Source organism: Pelodiscus sinensis, chromosome 24 (genome assembly GCF_049634645.1).
Source record: "Pelodiscus sinensis isolate JC-2024 chromosome 24, ASM4963464v1, whole genome shotgun sequence".
NCBI classification, from domain to species: Eukaryota; Metazoa; Chordata; order Testudines; family Trionychidae; genus Pelodiscus; species Pelodiscus sinensis.
This window is the reverse complement of record NC_134734.1, coordinates 18,550,769-18,569,393: the sequence shown is the minus strand read 5'-3', so window position 1 is coordinate 18,569,393 and position 18,625 is coordinate 18,550,769. Positions and strand designations below refer to the sequence as shown.

General features: G+C 51.5%; 1 protein-coding gene across 1 annotated transcript; it reads left to right on the top strand.

Annotated features, from left to right (window-relative positions):
* Positions 1-3,322: 3,322 nt before the first annotated feature.
* On the top strand, positions 3,323-6,325 carry LOC142818195 (SLAM family member 8-like). Its single transcript, XM_075907056.1, has 4 exons — positions 3,323-3,581; positions 4,361-4,702; positions 5,649-5,945; positions 6,209-6,325. Exons 1-4 carry the CDS (start codon positions 3,323-3,325, stop codon positions 6,316-6,318), a joined length of 1,008 nt encoding a protein of 335 aa, XP_075763171.1. The 3' UTR covers positions 6,319-6,325.
* The last annotated feature ends 12,300 nt before the right edge of the window (positions 6,326-18,625 follow it).

Genomic DNA, 18,625 nt, shown 5'->3' with positions numbered 1-18,625 from the left:
TCACGATCGGTGCTTCAAGGTCCAGTCCATTTCCATGCCCAGTATTCCTTGTAGGCATGGCAGTTCTGCCAGGTTCTATTTATCTTGTTTCCCCCAGCTCCTCGCTTTAAAAACTCACCCAAAGAAAACAACAGCCAGGTCTATCTTCCCATTGAAATTTCAACATCTTTTTCCAGGGGGTCTCCTGGCTTTCTGCCAGCACCCCTAACTACCTGAGTTTAACCCATTAGTCACCGAATACAAGCCCTCACTCCTCCAATCCATCACAGGGCGTGATGACATCATAAAGCCTTGAGTAATAAAGATAGTTAATATCAAAGCTCAGTGGTTGAAACGTCCCAGCCGGTTCCTCATCGACCTATCCCTTAGTGAGGGTGCTGGCGGACGGGAGGTTGGAAAAGATGCTTCTAAAATTGAAGGGCTATTTTTTTATTGTCGATAATCGTTTGTTTAAAATATAAAGGTACTTTAATGTAAGTGTGTTTTAGAATATAGTAATGCATGGGTTAGCTGGACCATATTGGTAAAAACAACGGGTAGTCCTGCGCCACGTTGGAGACTAACAAAAATATATGGAGTATCATGAGCTTTTGTGGGCAAAACCCACTTCTTCAGATTAGCTGGAGTGGGAAAAAACAGATGGGACACTTCCAGTCCACTCATTGACACTGACACTATAATTGACAGGAACTTTTTTTTCTCTCCCTCACATTTTTTTTCTGTCATAAATTCTGGGTTCCCTTATTTCCCCCTCTCCAGCTCATCTGAAGAGGTGCGTTTTGCCCACGAAAGCTCATGATACTCCATATATTTGTGTTACTCTCCAAGGTCCCACAGGACTACTTGTTTTTAAAGTTACAGACTTGAAGACTAAAGTTACAGGTTGAAATCTACTTGAGGCCGGTAAAGATCCGGTTTTTGGGTGGCTCAGTGACAGATCTCGGCTAGTAAGAGTTGTGGAAGAGATGGCCAAAGGTTGCTGCGTAAGCAAGATGGGATGTTATATCTTTAATCTTGACTGTGTCCTGCGGAAACTTCTCCTTACCAAAAGATACCACCACAGTGCCGCTAGGTGGCAGAGTTAACTCTCGGATAATGGAGGACTCAGGCCCAGAAGGCTTGCGTCTCTCAGCGCCCGCCAGGTGTCATGATGAGGGCTTTAAAAGGCGAGAGGAGACTACAAAATAGCAGAGTTTAAGCAGCAGCATAGGCGTCCAGTAGCCTGGTCGGGGAAAGGCTTTTCCTTCCCAACCCCCCTAGCGTGGCCCTAGCCACACTCTGCCTCTGCTGGGCTTTGGAGAGATGTTTTTCAGTCTGCAGCGGGGCCCAAAGATCTGGGTTGGATGCAGGGATGCACGGAGCTCAGTCCGTGGGGGGGTGTGAAGCAGCCTCATGCCACTGTGTAGTCAGCCCAGGCCGTGTGTGTGTGACAGTCTCAGGGGGGCCGCCGTGTCCGTCTGTAACTTTAAAAGCAACATCATGAGCTTTCGTGGGCAAAACCCACTTCCCAGATGAGCAGCGTGGACAGAAAAGGGGGGACCCTTGCAATTTATAACAGAAAAAGAAGGGGGGGAAGCACCTGAGAGTGATGATGCCGGTGCTAATGAGTTCCCATACTTAGCTTTGGATGTCAGTTGGATGTTGAATGTAAGGAAAGGTGCTTTTATAATGGCCCATCCAGCTCAGGTCTTTGTTCAAGCCTGGAGAGACAGTGTCAAATTTGCAAATGAACCTCAATTCCTCTCTCTCCTCTCTCTCTCTGTAGCTGGCTTGTGAAATTCCTTTGTAGAAGAATGTCTACTCTGTGCGTGTGAGAGACAGACAGACAGACAGACAGACGTATATATCTAGCTTTCTCCAGAAGCCTGTCCCACGGGGGACCAAATAGACACTTTCTCCGTTAGGTTTCTGAATGACGCAGGGATTCTGGGCTCGAGCCCAGTGGATGCCGTGTCCCCTTGAAATGGTCACGTGACGGAAACTGATGCTCTCGTCGAGGGCTCCAAAGGAGCCTTGGCGACCGTCTCTGGGAATCGGGCTGATGGGGCCCTGCAGGCCAGTCACTGCGTGTCTGAGCAAGGCCCCGGCTCGCGGCGACAAGAGGCGCTGCTGCTGTCAGGGAGATGCGGTTGTGACCTTGGCCTGGGCTGGCCTGTTTGCTCACCAAGTGCCCAGAGCTGTCACACGAGCATGATTGCAATGTACCGCTAAATGGGAGCAGGGGCTGGCTTGGCTAGCAAAGAATTGCTGCCTGCCTGGGGACCTGCACCTGTCCGTCCCCATGCACAGCAAGCTGTCATCCCAGGCCTAAAGCACTCATCACTGAAGCACTGCATTTTCAAGCCCTCAACTCCATTCCTTGCCTCCAGGTCGCTCTTAATGGAGCCACTGATGTCACAAAACTAGGTGCCGGGGCAACAAAATGGCAAATACATTTTAATATTGATAAGTGCAAAGTAATGCACATTGGAAAAATAATCCGAGCTACATATAATAAATGACGAGGACTGAAATAGCTGTTAACCCCTCCAGAGAGATCTTGGAGTCACTGTGGAGAGTTCCCTGAAAACATCCACTCAATGTGCAGGAGCAGTCAAAAAAACAAACAATGTTAGTAACCATTAAAAAAGGGATAGAGAATAAGGCGGAGAATATCTCATTGCCTCTGTATGAATCCATGGTACGCCCACATCTTGAATACTCCGTGCAGATGTGGTCACCTCAACTCACAAAATGGTACCTTGGCATTGGAAAAGGTTCAGAAAAGGGCAACTAAAGTGTTAGGGGGTTGGAACAGGTTCCATATGAAGAGAGATTTAAAAAACGGGGACTGTTCAGCTTAGAAAAGAGGAGACTAAGGGGGATTTCCGGAGAGGGCTCTGAATTCTGGGGGTTCCCCAGAGCAGGGGGAACGAATGACAACACGGCTAGCCCCCATTGGAATCGGCAGCATCGGGAAGGACCCCCCCTCATCCACCCAGGGTAGCTGTCCTTGGCCAAGGGAAAAGCATCGCCTGAGACCACAATGAGTGGCTGAAGGGATGGGAGACTCCTTATACTCCCCAGAGTAGGGAGAGAGAATGACAACATGGCTAGCCCCAATTGAAGTCTGGAGCTTAGGGCAGGGAGCCCCCACCTTTCCCCTCCCTCCCCGCCTATGGCAGCTGTCCTTGGTCTTAGGCCAGGGTAGGGGCATCGCCTGAGATCAGAGTGGCAGATGAGATGGTCTCATCCTTTCCACTACTATGCCTGGTCAGGAGCCAGGCTCACCGTGCCTCAGTTTCCACCCTCTGCAAAATGGCCCCTCTGTTCTCAGGCAGCCATGGGGCTCCTGTTGCTGCTGCTTGTAAAGTGCTTCAGCAGGAGGGAGGAGAGATGGCCCGTGGCAGAGAGCGAGGAAGTGACCCCAGTAACTTGTGGTCAGAAGTGGCTGCTGCGTGGATGTGATTGGCGTCTCAGCACCTTCCTCACCAGCAACAGGAAGCAAAGCTCCGAGGAAGTGAATCTCCCCCGTTGCGAGGGCATGGGCCACACTCGGCTCCCTTTGCTCGCCCTCCTGGCCCTGGCTTTCCGATCCCCAGGTAAGTGATGGGGCCGTTACGGCTGTGACATGCGGCAGCTTCGTGCCGTGGGGAACCTTGGAAACCACAGACTGACACTGGTGCAAATCCAGGATTGCTCTGCTGAGCTCAGTGAAGTGACTCTGGATTTACAGCAGCGTAACCACAAGCAGCGCCTGGCCAATGCGTGTTGGGCTCCCTCCTTACTCTGAGAGCTGGTTCCCTTCTACATTCGACTGCTAGGCCGACTCCCCCACTTGGCACTGGATGCCAGGGGGGGTGAGATGTTTCTGTCCCTGAGAGGCGTGGGGGAGGGATCTGGAGGCTGTTTTGTCCCCAGAACTGGGAGGAACAGAAATGGAGATGTCGGGCTTTGTGTTCCCAAGGGGAGGGGGAAAAAGCAGCAGAGAGGGAGGGTTTCCTAGTGGTTACAGCACTAGCCTAGGACTTGGGAATCCAGGGTGCAATTCCCGGCTCTGCCACATGCTCCCTGTGTGACTTTGGGTCAGGCACTTAGTTGCTCTGTGCCCCGGTTTCCCCAGCTGCACAATGGACACAACAGCCCTGCCTCACATGAATGATTGTGAGGTACCCGCCAAGATGCCCCGTTGATGGCTGTGCTAGAAGCACCAAGGGTAAAAGTCTCTAATGTCAGCTCCGAGGCCAAAACCAGACCCAGCAGCTGGGGATCGGGCTGAGCTCCCATTGGTTTGTTCTCTTGGCTTGTGCTGCAGCGAGTGAGGAAGTCAGTGCCAAATCCTGCCCCCCACAACTTCGGTCCCTTGGGTTCTGTTTCTCAGATCCCGGATTAGCCCAAGCACCGACTCCCCACCACCAAGTGAATGGGATTCTGGGGGGATCAGTCTTGCTGTCTGTGGTTCCATCCCCTGGGAGAAAGGTGAGGACAGTCGAATGGAGCTTTGGTGCTGGGACAGGTGATACGAATCAGGTGGCTGAGTTCACCAGTGCGGGATTCGAGCGGCCCAATCCCAAAGATCGATTTCAGCAGCGGCTAGAAATGTACAACGTGACCTCGCTGAGGATCAAGGCTCTGCAGCTAGACGACAGCGGCGTTTATGAGGCCCGGATTAAGACAACACTCGCCACTGTGGAGGATCAGGCCTTTCTCCTGACGGTCTATGGTAAGTGCCTGGTAGAAATCATATTTAACTCAAGTTTTAACAAGTGAAATTGTCTTGCTGGGCTGTTAATGTGTTTCCCTACAGCCCAGTGGCCAGGGCACAGGGCCCTGTGGGTAAGAGCCTCTCTCTGATGCACTGAAGTGTCATATGGAGGAATCAGGTCCTTTGGGTTTGAGACGGCCCCACCTGCACACGGCAGTGGAGGAGGCGGTGCAGGGGGGAGGCTGTAACCCAGCCCTCAGATTTGCATAACTGCCACCCTTCCTCCAGGAAATCTAGCCTGCATCGTGTGGCACTATAGCCAGAACGGTGTTGGGGGTGCTAATTTCCCATTCATGTGCACAATACATTTTGTTGTCTGCAGCACCCATAGACACACAAACCGAGCTATGGGGGTTGCTAATCAGCTGGGCCACATTGGAATCCCTTCTGAGTGGCTGCACAAGCACCCAGCTTACAGACAGCCCTGGTCACATCTCCCATTCACCCAGCCCTCTGCAAACCATTCATAGCTTCAGCCTGTCTTGCACTGGCCCATCGCTTGCAGCAGCCTGCTGGGGCGACACTCATTTATATCATTGACCCTTCAGCCCATTCTGGCCGTGAAAAGGGGCCTTCAAGAGGTGTAAAGTGGGCCCACTGCCAGGCAGCATCTAGACTTGGAGCCTGGTCACTTAGCTCAAAATAGCAGCGTGGATGTTCCTGCTGGGGCTGGAGCCCAGACGGTGTCGTCCGGCCGCAGGAGCGGGTCTTGGGGCCAGAACTTCAGCCCACACAGGAACATCTCCACTGCTCCTTTGAGCACCATAGCTGGGCCCATTTGGCTGAGCCGAGCTCTGAGACTCCCCGCCAGGTGGTTGGTTTCCCCCCGGCGCAGACGTCCCCTGTGCCAATCAGAATCCACCTCCCAGAGTCTTTCATTCTCATTTGTTTCTTTGCATTGCAGAGCCTGTGCCGGAGCCGGAGATAAGGAGCCCCTCGCTCTCCAGCACGGCAGCCAAGTGCAACATCACCCTGCAGTGCCTGGTGCCTGGCGGGGAAAGGGTTAACATCTCCTGGAGGAGAGGGAGCCCAATGCGAGACCTGGGCGATCAGGACCGGTACCAGCTCAGCCCTGATGGCAGGAGCCTCCAGCTGTCCCTGCCGCCCAACCCCCTGGCCTCTAACTTCACCTGCACGGCCAGCAACCCTGCAGACCAGAAGAGCATCTCTCCCGACCTGCAGAGCATCTGCCAAAGCTCAAGTGAGTATCACCCGGGTGTGAGTGGTCACTGACCGGCTTCATACTAGCTCTGCTGGCATCAGCGTGTCTGCCCCCGACTTACTGCTGCGTAACTGACAGGAGAACCAGGTCTCTGGGCAGAATGATAAACGCAGTGGCCGCAGGCCTGCTTTTCATTCCTGTGCACTGCTCTGGTAGGCAGCAATGCGGGAATTCAGAGCGTGAGCATGGATTCCAGATGGCAAGTCCCATCCCCCTGACCCTCTGTTCTTTCTCCCTCGCAGGAACAGCTCCCAGGCCTTGCCACTGGAAAGCCATTTTTGTGGGGGTGTTCTTGGGACTCCAGATTTGCGCTATTGTCCTTGTGAACCTGCTGCACAGAAAAATGCCCTAACGCCGGAGGTTGGGCTAGAATCTCGTATCCCAGACACCTCACGAGAAGGGTGGGGCTGATGGGGAAGCAGGGGAGTGGGATATGGACCGGGATGTTAAAACGTATTTAATTGTGTAAATGTGTATCCGCTGAAATTGCCAGTGGATACATGTTTACAGCGGGGGGAGGGGGGGGAGAGGGAGAGAAGGAAGGCAAGCACCAGCTCCCGTTTTTGCCCCCCCCCCCCGCCACAGTATCAAAGGCAGGGAGGAGGCAGTTGGCTGAGCAGGAACCTGCGCCCTTTTCCCCTTGCTGCTGCCTCTGATTCAGAGGCACCAGCACAGGGGAGGGCAGGGACCCGGTGCTTGTGGGTAGCCAGCATGGAAGCCACCTCCCCCCACTGCTCTGCCTCTGTGGCAGGCAGCAGGGGGGACCAGATGGCTCTGTGGGAGCCATTTTCAAAGCCAGTTCCCCCACATACCGGCTTCCGCCTCCTCAGTACAGAGACAGTGGGGGGAGGGAGGAGCTGCGTGTAACCAAGAGGGTTATCCTAGGAGCCCAGGCTCATCGGTTAACTTTGTACTTGACTCCACACTAGGGATGGAACAGTGAAGTCGATGAACTGATTAACCAGTAAGCAAAAGCGTGTAGGTTAATGCTCTAGACGACAGGTATTTCCCTCCCCTCCCCCCTTTGCCAGTCAAGTTTTTAGCAGGCTGGCCAGTAACTCAGCTCAGGCCTGGCTCACCCCGGGTCCAGGACCTACCCTCCACTGTGGCTCTGCAGTTAAAGTGTATTAGGAGCCAGGTGGGCTGGCAACCCAGCTCAGTTCCATCTTGTGCTGGGGCTGGGAGCTCAGACACCCCCTACCCCCACAGACAGGGGCTGCTGCCACCCCACACCGCTGCCTCTTGATCAGAGGCAGCAGCACAAGGCAACAGGCAGCCGGTCCACGAGGGGAGCTAGTTTTTAAACTGGCTTCCCTTGCAGACCAGCTCCCGCCTGGCGTCCCCTGTTGCTGCTTCTCATACAGAGGCAGCAAGTGTGGAGGAGCAGGGAGCTCCTTGGGAGTCAGGCTGGCGCTCCCTGCTGCTGCTTGTCATACAGAGGCAGCAAGTGTGGAGTGAGAGGGGGCTCCTCGGGAGTGAGGCTGGAGCACACTGGCTGCTGGCTCCGCCCCCAGGGGCTATAGAATAGTTAAGTAACCAATAAGAATCAATGAGTTTACCGACTATTCAGTTAACCGATATTTAACTTGCCTACTTCACACTAACACTCCTCATATCGGAGACACCCTGGCCCCGGTGAAGTCAGTGGGGGTTTTGGCAATGACTTCTGTGGGGTCTAGATTTCACCCCCAGCTGTAGCTTGCTGCCCCGAATCTCAAGCGAAATGCTCCTGGTCGTCGGAGAATGGCCGCACAGGCTTTGTCTAACGGAGATATTTCTCCGTTGTAAAGAGAAATAAAAGCGCTGGAATATGCGAGAGTGCTTTAACACTGGAGTACTCTGCTCAGCTGGGATTAGCCGTGCCGTTCCTGTCCCACACATCTAGTGATGCATATTCAAAGCCCCGCTCTCTGATTGGGTGAAGCACTCTGATTTGCATAATGACGCCTGGGTCTCTCTAAGGCAGAGGGTTTCAGCCTGTGGTCTTGGCAAACCTGGAGAACAGCCGGTACCATGTTCAGCGTTACAGCGCTGCAGGGGCGTGGCTGCGCCGCTCTAGTGTAGACGTACCCCAAGAGCCCGTCGTACCATGCGGGCCTCACCAAGGGGCCTAAAAAAGGGGTAGACGTTAGTTACATTCACTTTAAGGCCACTCTAGGTTTCCCCAGCCATGTAAGCGGGTTGCTTGTGTGTATAAACTGCAGGAGGTGTTTAAACCAGATTCAAGTCACTTCTGTTCCGGCATAGTGTGTTCACATCGGGTGTTACGCTAGCCCAGTCACTTCCCCGTGTAGACAAACCCTTAGAACATGGCCGATAGTTCAACACCAAGGTGGCCGACCTGCGGCTCTTGAGCCGCATGTGGCTCTTTGCTCAAAGAAATGCGGCTCTTGCTAGTTGTGAGCCATGTGCCTGGACTGCTCCCGGCTGGCCACTCTGTGCACACGCCCCAGTGCCTGGAGGGAGAAGCGTATAGCGGCAGCTCCGGTGAGACCCAGTGTCACGTTACTGGATCTTGAGGGGAGCAGCCAGATCACTGATGCACCCATAGGTGGGGGTGTTGGCCCCAAGAATGGTATAGAAGGGGGCCATGTGAGGTGCTGAATAGAAGCTTATTATCTGATAATCCTATGTGTGTGGTTGTATAATGTCTGTGTGTGTAGTTAGGAATCTGTAGTCTGTGTGGATACTGAATATTTCTCTGCATGTGGTTGAGAAGTGGGCAGAGCCCGGGCCTATGGACATGCTAATTAGCGAGGCCCTGTGGGACAATGGCACTCAATGGGCCAAGGACACACCTAAAGCATGAGGGCGGACACCTAAGAGCGGCCAGCAGAGAGAGGCTGAGGACCAGGTGATCTCCTGCAGCCAAGAAGAGGCCAGGAAGGAGGTATAAAGAGGCCATATGGTCGACGCCATCTTGGTTCTCAGCTCAGCACTTCATCCCAGAGGCAGCATTGCAGGGATCGAAGAGCCCGGAAGACCTGTGAACCCATCCTGATGCTAGGATGTGCAACAAGAACTTTTAAACCAGCCGCTGTAACATCTCTGCTAGAGCCTGCATCGAGGACTGGGGGATTCGGTGCATGTAACGTACTATTCTTTAACAACCTTACTCGCATGCTTTTCTTTCTTGTGATAATAAACCTTTAGATATAGATTCTAAAGGATTGGCCCAGCATGATTTGTGGGTAAGATCCAGAGGGTAAATTGACCAGGGATCCAAAAGCAAACAATTCCGCTGTGTAGGAAAGATAGAAAATATGGCAAAAGACCAGCTTGGCTTAACAAGGAGATCTTGCACGATCTCAAAATAAAAAAGGAGTCATATAAAAAATGGAAACTAGGACAACTAACAAAGGATGAATATAGGCAAGCAACACGGGAATGCAGGGGCAAGATTAGAAAGGCAAAGGCACAAAATGAGATCAAACTAGCTACAGGCATAAAGGGAAACAAGAAGACTTTTTATAAATACATTAAAAGCAAGAGGAAGACCAAGGACAGGGTAGGCCCACTGCTTAGTGAGGAGGGAGAAGCAGTAACAGGAAACTTGGAAATGGCGGAGATGCTCAATGACTTCTTTGTTTCGGTCTTCACCGAGAAGTCTGGAGGTGTGCCTAACGTAGTGAATACAAGCAGAGAGAGGGTAGGTTTAGAAGATAGGATTCACAAAGAACAAGTTAAAAGTCACTTAGGAAAGTTAGATGTCAGCAAGTCACCAGGTCCTGATGAAATGCATCCCAGGATACTCAAGGAGCTGATAGAGGAGGTATCTGAGCCTTTAGCTATGATCTTTGAAAAATCATGGCAGACAGGGGAGATTCCAGAAGACTGGAAAAGGGCAAATATTGTGCCCATCTATAAAAAGGGGAATAAGAACAACCCAGGAAACTATAGACCGGTCAGTTTAACGTCTGTCCCAGGGAAGATAATGGAGCAGGTAATTAAGGAAATCCTATGCAAACACTTGGAAGGTAATAAAGTGATAGGGAATAGCCAGCATGGGTTTGTGAAGAACAAGTCATGCCAAACTAATCTGATAGCTTTCTTTGATAAGATAACGAGCCTTGTGGATAAGGGAGAAGCGGTGGATGTCATATACCTAGACTTTAGTAAGGCATTTGATACGGTCTCGCATGATATTCTTATTGATAAACTAGGCAAATATAACTTAGATAGGGCCACGATAAGGTGGGTGCATAATTGGCTGGATAACCGTAGTCAGAGAGTTGTTGTTAACGGTTCTAAATCCTGCTGGAAAGGGATAACAAGTGGAGTTCCTCAAGGGTCTGTTTTGGGACCCGTACTGTTCAATATCTTCATCAATGATGTAGATATTGGGATAGAGAGTACGCTTATTAAGTTTGCGGATGATACCAAACTGGGTGGGGTTGCGACTTCTTTGGAGGATAGGGACATAATTCAAAATGACCTTAGCAAGTTAGAGAAATGGTCAGAGGTAAACAGGATGAGGTTTAATAAAGAGAAATGCAAAGTGCTCCACTTAGGAAGGAACAATCAGTTCCATACATACAAGATGGGAAGCGACTGTCTAGGAAGGAGCATGGCAGAAAGGGATCTAGGGGTCATAGTGGACCACAAGTTGAATATGAGTCAACAGTGTGATGCTGTTGCCAAAAAAGCAAATATGATACGAGGTTGTATCAACAGGTGTGTTGTAAGCAAAACTCGTGAAGTCATTCTGCCGCTCTACTCTGCACTAGTTAGGCCTCAGCTGGAGTACTGTGTCCAGTTCTGGGCGCCACATTTCAAGAAAGATGTGGAGAAATTGGAAAGGGTACAGAGAAGAGCGACAAGAATGATTAAAGGTCTAGAGAACATGACCTATGAAGCCAGGCTTCATGAACTGGGCTTGTTTAGTTTGGAAAAAAGAAGATTAAGGGGGGACATGATAGCGGTTTTCAAATATCTAAAAGGGTGTCACAAGGAGGAAGGAGAAAATTTGTTCCTCTTGGTTTCTGAGGACAGGACAAGGAGTAATGGGCTTAAAGTGCAGCAGGGGAGGTTTAGATTGGACATTAGGAAAAAATTCCTAACTGTCAGGGTGGTCAAATATTGGAATAAATTGCCAAGGGAGGTGGTGGAATCTCCCTCTCTGGAGATATTTAAGAACAGGTTAGATAGACATCTGTCAGGGATGGTGTAGGTGGAGCTTGGTCCTGCCTTGAGGGCGGGGGGCTGGACTCGATGACCTCTTGAGGTCCCTTACAGTCCTATTATTCTATGATTCTATGATCTGATGGCTGGTTTCTTAGAACCGGACAGAACTTGTTCGGGGTAGGTGGGATTGGGTGCTAGGACCCCCTCCACACCTGTGTATGAGGCCCGGGGCCAGCAGGGGCACGGATATTGCTGGGGTGTCTGAGGGGTTTTGCTCGGGAGGCTTCAGGCAGGTTGCTGAAGTGCTCTGTGGGACTGGTTTGTGGCCTGTTTGGAGAGGTGACGAGTCTGGGGGCTGTAAGGAGCCCCAGATTTGAGCACTTCGCCCTGAGCGGACGCCCTCAGCTGTGCCCAGACACGGCCCGGTCCATCAGTCAGGCATTAGGTTAGAGTGGAAGGGGATTGGGGGGGAGGGAGATTGGTTTACAACGGGGGGAGGGGGCTAGGAGTGCCTGACTCTGGGGGAGGGGAGGTGCATTGGGTTAGAGTAAGGAGCTGGGGGTGCCTGGCTCTGGGGGAGAGGAGAGGGATCGGGTTAGAACGGGGGGTTGAGGGTGCCTGGATCTGGGGGAAGGATGAGGCATTGGGTTAGAGCGGGGGTGGGAGGGTTAAGCACCTTAAACTCAAAGTCTTTGTGGATGCAGAATAAGGCAGCCAACACAGATGTCATATTTAAATTCCAGGGCAAAAAAAAAAAAAAAAAAAAAAAATCCGCATGTACCTGGTTTTCACTGTTTCTTTAAAGAAAATTCAAAGGCTACTATTTACCAGGCTGAAGCAATTATTCTGAGATATGAGTCTCTCCCTTATTGTTTTTGAACATCACATATTTGCAGCCTGGGACAGACCTGAATTTTTAGAACTATAAAAATGTCACAATCTTCATAATTAAAAAAAAATGAGGAAATCATACCAGAGATCAACAAACAGGCACTTCAAATTGTGCTAATTTACTTCTCAGTTCAGTTTAATTTAAAAAACCAGGACATAATAGGGCAGTAGTGTTAAACTTAAATGACATGGTTGGGATGCTTTTTTTAGTGTGAGACTATTACTGTATTTTTAAAGGGTTTTTTTAAATTTCATGTTTGTTCCTTGTCAAGTTCTCTGAAGATCTATAGACTGTCCGTGAATGTTTTAAGTGACTAGAGGCTTTTTTATTGGTTTTTGTCTGAAATGTCCTGTAATGTTATTTTCATCACTACATTTTGTGTGCTGTATCTATCTACATATAGATATACAGACAGTCCCCGGGTTACGTACAAGATAGGGACTGTAGGTTTGTTCTTAAGTTGAATTTGTATGTAAGTCAGAACTGGCGTCCAGATTCAGCCGCTGTTGAAATTGACCAGCGATTGACTACAGAAAGCCCGACGCAGAGCTGCTCTGCCCCTAGCTTCCTGGAATCAGCCGCTAATGAGTTTCAATAGCCGCTGAATCTGGACACCTGGGGCAGAGCAGCTGGGGCACTGCCGGGTTGGTCCCGCAGCGCCACTCCTCAGGGCTACTGGACCAACCCAGCAGCACCCCAGCTGCTCTGCCCCAGGTGTCCCCAAGTCACTCGGATACTTCACTCCAGCTTACCTCACCTTACGGCCACACACAGACGTACTCTCCCCCTCCCAAGACGTCCCCCAGCGAGGGGGAATAGAAATTTTCTAAGTCCCGCCCGCTCGCCGCCCTCTCCTCGCTCAGGGCGACCGCAGCGAGACTGACCGACTCACCCACCCCGCGCGCCTCCTCCGGCCTCCCCTCCCTCGCCCCAGGGAGGCCCAGGTGGACGCTGTCTTGTGCAAAAGCGCATCTCTTTTGCCATGTACTTTGAGGTGTGGACGTGCTCTTGCACAAGAAGTTTTTGCTCAAAAACGCTTGCGCAATAGGCTTCTTGCACAAGAAGCTTGCAGTGTAGACGTAGCCAGACAGGCATAAGAATCCTGTGCAAAACAGGAGTTTTGTGCAAAAAGCCCCCATCCACACAGCTTCTTTTTGCGCAAAAACAGCTTGAATACATTATGCAAATGAAGCACAGCGATATGCTAATCTGTGCTTCATTGGCATAGGCTCTTGTGGCAAAAGCTGCAGGGCAGACGAAGCCCCACTGGGGGAAAGTCGATGGCTTTGCGGGGCCAGCAGACAGACGGGGTGGCCCCAATAGGCCCTTTTGGCTGACCTGTCTCGGGTTCCAACGAGCAAGGCGTTAGACTGCTCGGCTAACGAGCGAGGCGATAACGGACGCCAGGGTTCTCTGTCATTTTTTCCACTTCTGAGTGGAATTATTTGTCTTATGTGCACCCACGCAGGGGTGAGGGGCGGCACATCACCTTCGAATTGGTGCCCAGAGCAAAATCCATGGGGGTCCTGAGTGGGGGCGGGGGCACAGACCAGAGGCTTGGGTGTGGGGGCTTAGCTGGGGGCTCTAGGCTGGGGTTGAGGGGTTCAGGGCTGGAACAGAGGGTTGGGGTGCAAGGGCTCTGGCTGGGGGTGTGGGCTTTGGGTGCAGGGCTGGGGCGGGGGCTGGGGTTTACCGGGGCAGCTCCATGCTGTGGCCAGCAGGGCGGGGCACCTCCTTGCCATTCCCAGCAACGTCAGGGCTTGGGGAGGGCAACTCCGAGCCCAGAGCCCCTGTGGCGGGCTCAGTGGGAAGCCACACGGCTGTCCCCCTTAGGGCAGGGGTCTCCAACCTTTTTAAGCACGAGAGCACTTTTTGAATGTAAGTGCAATGCAAGATCCACCTCATATATAAATACCCTGGCCCCTTCTCCAAGGCCCCACCCCTGCTATCGCCAAGCTCCCTCTCTTGCCCATCCTCACTCACTTTCACCAGGCTGGGGCAGCGGGTCGGGGTGCAGGCTCTGGTCTTGAATTAAGGGATCTGGAGTGTGACAGGAGCTCTGAGCTGAGCTTAGGGCAGGCAGTTGGGATGGTGGAGGGGGGGTCTAGGGTCCGGCTCTGGGAGGGTGTTTGGATGCAGGGTGCTCAGGACTAGGGCAAGGGCTTGGGGTGCAGGAGGGGGTTCACGACTGGGGCAGGGTTTCAGGCTGTAGGCTCTGACCAGGCACTGCTCACCTCTGGTGGCTCCTGGGGGGTGGTGCAGTGGGGCTGAGGCAGGCTCATCCCTGACCTGGCCGTATACCACTCCCCAAAGCAGCCCGCAAACTCCCTCCATCCCAAGTCCTGTTGTGCTCCCCCTCTGCTCTGTGGAGAAAGGATACAGAATGGGAGGGGCACCTCCCTCCTTGCCCTACCCAGAAAGCAGGAGGCTCCCAGGAGGGCAGGAGATGCGCAGCAGTGGGGGGAAGGGCAGCTGAAGTGCCGGCACTTGACAGCCTCTTGGCCAAACCAGTCAGGATCCCCTGTCGGAGGCACCAAGATCTACCCGTAGATCCCGACCTACTGCTTAGTGACCTCTGGCTTAGGGTTAAGGGTTCTGGAGTGTGAGAGGGGCTCTTGACACTCTCCCATTGGCTGCCCTCCTCCCGCGTCCGGCTCCCTTCTTGCAGGCATCCCTGCGGGTGTCGGGGAGCGACTGGCCTGATGTGAGACTAGAAGCCGCTCGGGAGGGGCGGTGTGGTCCAAATGTGCACAGGCAGCGATCTAAGGCACCCAAACAGACCTGCTGCCCTTGGCTGGCTGGTTTCATTTCCCTCTCGAAGGAGGCATTGTCTTTCCAAAAGCCTTGGGAGTGGGGAGTTTACACTGTGCTGCCCGTCCTCCTTACAAACTGATTCCCCCACAAGTTTTGAAGAGGGTGGTTTCCATCTGCTGCCTCCTCCCTTCACATCTGCAGCTTTCAGTTCCCCCGACTCACGAGGGAATAAGGGAAATTAAGCACAATTGAGTCAACTGCTCCGTCCAGGAACCCGCCGGAAGAGTTTCTGTGAATTCGCTTGAAGTTCACAGTGATACACGCCAGTGGCCTGCTGCGGAGGCATTGGGTGGGCCTGGATGCTTTGCTGTGAATATTGGTGCAGTCATAAGTGCTTGTAAAGTAATGCACATCGGGAAAAATAACCCCAACTATACGTACAGTATGATGGGGGCTAATTTGGCTACGACAAATCAGGAAAGAGATCTTGGAGTTATCGTGGACAGTTCTCTGAAAACTTCCACACAGTGTGCAGCGGCGGTCAAAAAGGCAAATAGGATGCTAGGAATTATTAGGAAAGGGATAAAAAATAAGACCCAGAATATCTTACTGCCCCTGTATAAAACTATGGTACGCCCACATCTTGAATACTGTGTACAGATGTGGTCTCCTCACCTCAAAAAAGATATTTTGGCCTTGGAAAGGGTTCAGAAAAGGGCAACTAAAATGATTAGGGGTTTGGAATGGGTCCCATATGAGGAGAGGTTAAAGCGACTGGGACTTTTCAGTTTAGAAAAGAGGAGACTGAGGGGGGATATGATAGAGGTCTATAAAATCATGAGTGGTGTGGAGAGGGCCGATGAAGAAAAGTTATGTATTAGTTCTGTAAGTAGAAGAACTAGAGGACACCAAATGAAATTAATGGGTAGCAGGTTTAAAACTAATAAAAGAAAGTTCTTCACACAGCGTGTAGTCAACCTGTGGAACTCCTTGCCAGAGGGGGCTGTGAAGGCTAGGACTATAATAGAGTTTAAAGAGAAGCTAGATAATTTCATGGAGGTTAGGTCCATAAAAGGCTATTAGCCAGGGCATAAAATGGTGTCCTTGGCCTCTGTTTATCAGAGGCTGGAGAGGGATTGCAGGAGACAAATCGCTTGATCATTGTCTTCGGTCCACCCTCTCTGGGGCACCTGGTGCTGGCCACTGTCGGTAGACAGGATACTGGGCTAGATGGACCCAGTACGGCCGTTCTTATGTTCTTGTGTTCTTGTCTGCTGCCTAAGGCTTTCTCCAGCCCTCTGCTCACTGGGGAATTTCTCTCTGGAAGTTGTAAGGTGCTTTGAGATCTTCAGAGGGAAGGTGCATCCACTGGAGAATGGCTTAATTAGTGTTTTGGGAATAGAGGACTCATTTCTTGTCAATTTCCAGAACAGCTGATAGCAGAATTGGAAACACTTGACAATACCCGGACCCTAGCTTTGTCCTGCTGAAACAAAACAAACCATTATGTCAAAGCGCTTCCATTGTTCTTTTACCTTGGGGAGTTTTTGTCAATAAATTAGAATCTTGTTAGCAACACTTCCCTCTTCTCTGCCAGCTCTTTGCAAGCATATTTTTAACTGCTCAGAAAAGGGGATTTCTCCCTTCCTGCCTGAAAAATGTCGTTGAAAAGGGGTGGGAATTTTTTTCCTTGAAGCTTTCAGCAGAAAATGGAGACATTTCTTGTTAGGGCCTAAAATACATGTGGTCCGGGACTGAGAAGCCTTTGTTCTTTGAGTTTCTCCAGTCTCTGGTGAAAAACCAAAATGTTTCAAGGACAGCAGATGCTTTCCGCAAAAAATTTCATTGAATCAAACCCCCAAATTGCAGAAGAAAAAAAAGTACTGGTTGACCTCTCTAGTCCGGCACTTTCTGGTTCAGCAACTTCCATGGTCCGGCATGATTTGAGTGAGCCGGATGTCTGCTTAGCATGGATGTCGCCAAGTTTCCCACAATCCCATAAAGTTTGTTTACAGCCACCAGTGGTGGTTCAGAGTCTTCTGTACTGTGATTTTGCTCTAATTTCCCCTAAATATCTACTCAGAGCCCAGGAAGCAGTGGCAGCGCTGGTGATGCTGCTAGACAATTTTGACCTCCTGTGGTCTGGCAAATTCTTTGGTTCGGCACCGGTCAGGTCCTGAGGGTGCCAGACTAGACAAGTTCAACCAGTAGAAGGAACCCTTTTAGCCATCCCTAATTAGTATCCCCCTTTCAGTAGGGAAACTGAGGCATAACAGCTAACAAATCTGTGGCAGAACCAAGATTAGAACTCAGGAGCCCTGATGCAGGGCCAGATACATAAGGGTACATTGGTACCTAACTCCTGTTCATTTTAAAGGTCTGCATCTTATTGCCAACTGCCTTATCCTCTGGACTGCCTCCCCCCACACTTCTTGTTAACGCTGTCGCCCAGGGGTTTGGCCATGTTCTAACACCTCCTTCCCATTGCTGCCCTGCTTACTGTGTGTCCAGCTCATCCAATATCAAGGCCCTGAGCTCCCTTCCTGCACCCCAAGCCAGCAAGACTCACTCACACCCCCAGCAGCCTGCCCCAGCCCTGCCTCTGGACCTTGCCTGTTTCATGGGGGAAAAAGGTGTCACCCGGTCACACCCCCTCCTGGGCTCAGGTTACGAAGGGTATCAGTTTGTGGGGGAGGCTATCGCACTGAAATTCCCATCCCCATCTAGGTATTGGTGTGGTGTGGGAAACTGAGGCACGCACCCGGGGTTACTACAGGACAGTAGAAATCACATGCGACATAATAAGGTGACTAAAAGTCCCACAAAGACACAGGAACAGAGGGTGGTGAATTTAAAGGACTCTTTACCCGGGCTGTGGGACACAGCCAGACCCCGGGGGCCCCATGGGCTCCCCAGCCCACACTGTCTTAGCACCAAATTGTGGAAGAAAACATTGTCCTCACTCTGCGTTTGTAAGCAACAAGTAGCCAGAGGCAGTTTTATTACGAGCTGCAGCAAGAGAAAAACTGGTTCGAATGGGGGGGGGGAAGCCCCCCCGAGGCAGATCTTCGAATACAAGCAATTATGAAGCAGTTTATATACTGTCCATTAGATATAATAACAATAACAATTAGTCCCCTTCCCATTACAAACACCAATGGCTCACAGTTATTTAGTTCCACCCAGATGCTCCTTATCTCAAGGTCCCTGCCAGAGTCAGCATTCTATCCTTATCTCTGCAAGGTGGCGAGAGGCAAAGGCAGCGTCTAATTCAAGCCACAGACTTAGCCTGACTCTTGCTCTCTTGTTAACAAGACCAAGTTGGCTGCACGCAAATTCCCTTATTCTCTTTTCCTGCCTCCACAGTCCTGGCCTGGACTGCACAGGGTTATTGGCTGGGCTACGTGCCTACAGGCAGAATGTGGCTGTAATTAAGGCACTGACTGCAGCTACTTCTCTCTTCTCTAAGCTGCTCCTCTACTTTCCCACAGACCATGTGGCTGAGAACCGAGCGTTTCAGTTCCAGCCTGGTGCAGGTACTGCTAGCACGTCACCCCGGCTGTAGCATGGGAGAGACACTGAGCCGGTTCCCCTGCGGGTGTAAATCAGAGGTCAGTGTCTGGCTGTTCGCATAGGACTTCCGGCTCTCAGACACGGCAGCTTGGTGGTCCCAAGCGTGACCGGGAACAGAGGCTTGGGGCCTGGCCAGAGATGAGTCCATATCCTGGGATAGCTGCCAGAGCTCCGGGTGCTGAAAACCAGCCAAGTCAAGCACATCATCCCATGGAAGGACACCCATTGACTCCCCCGGGACCTGGCCCGGCTCGCCAGCTTGCTGGCTTTAAGAGAAGGAAGCTGAGCCAAACCCCCGTGAGCCTGTTGTGGGGAG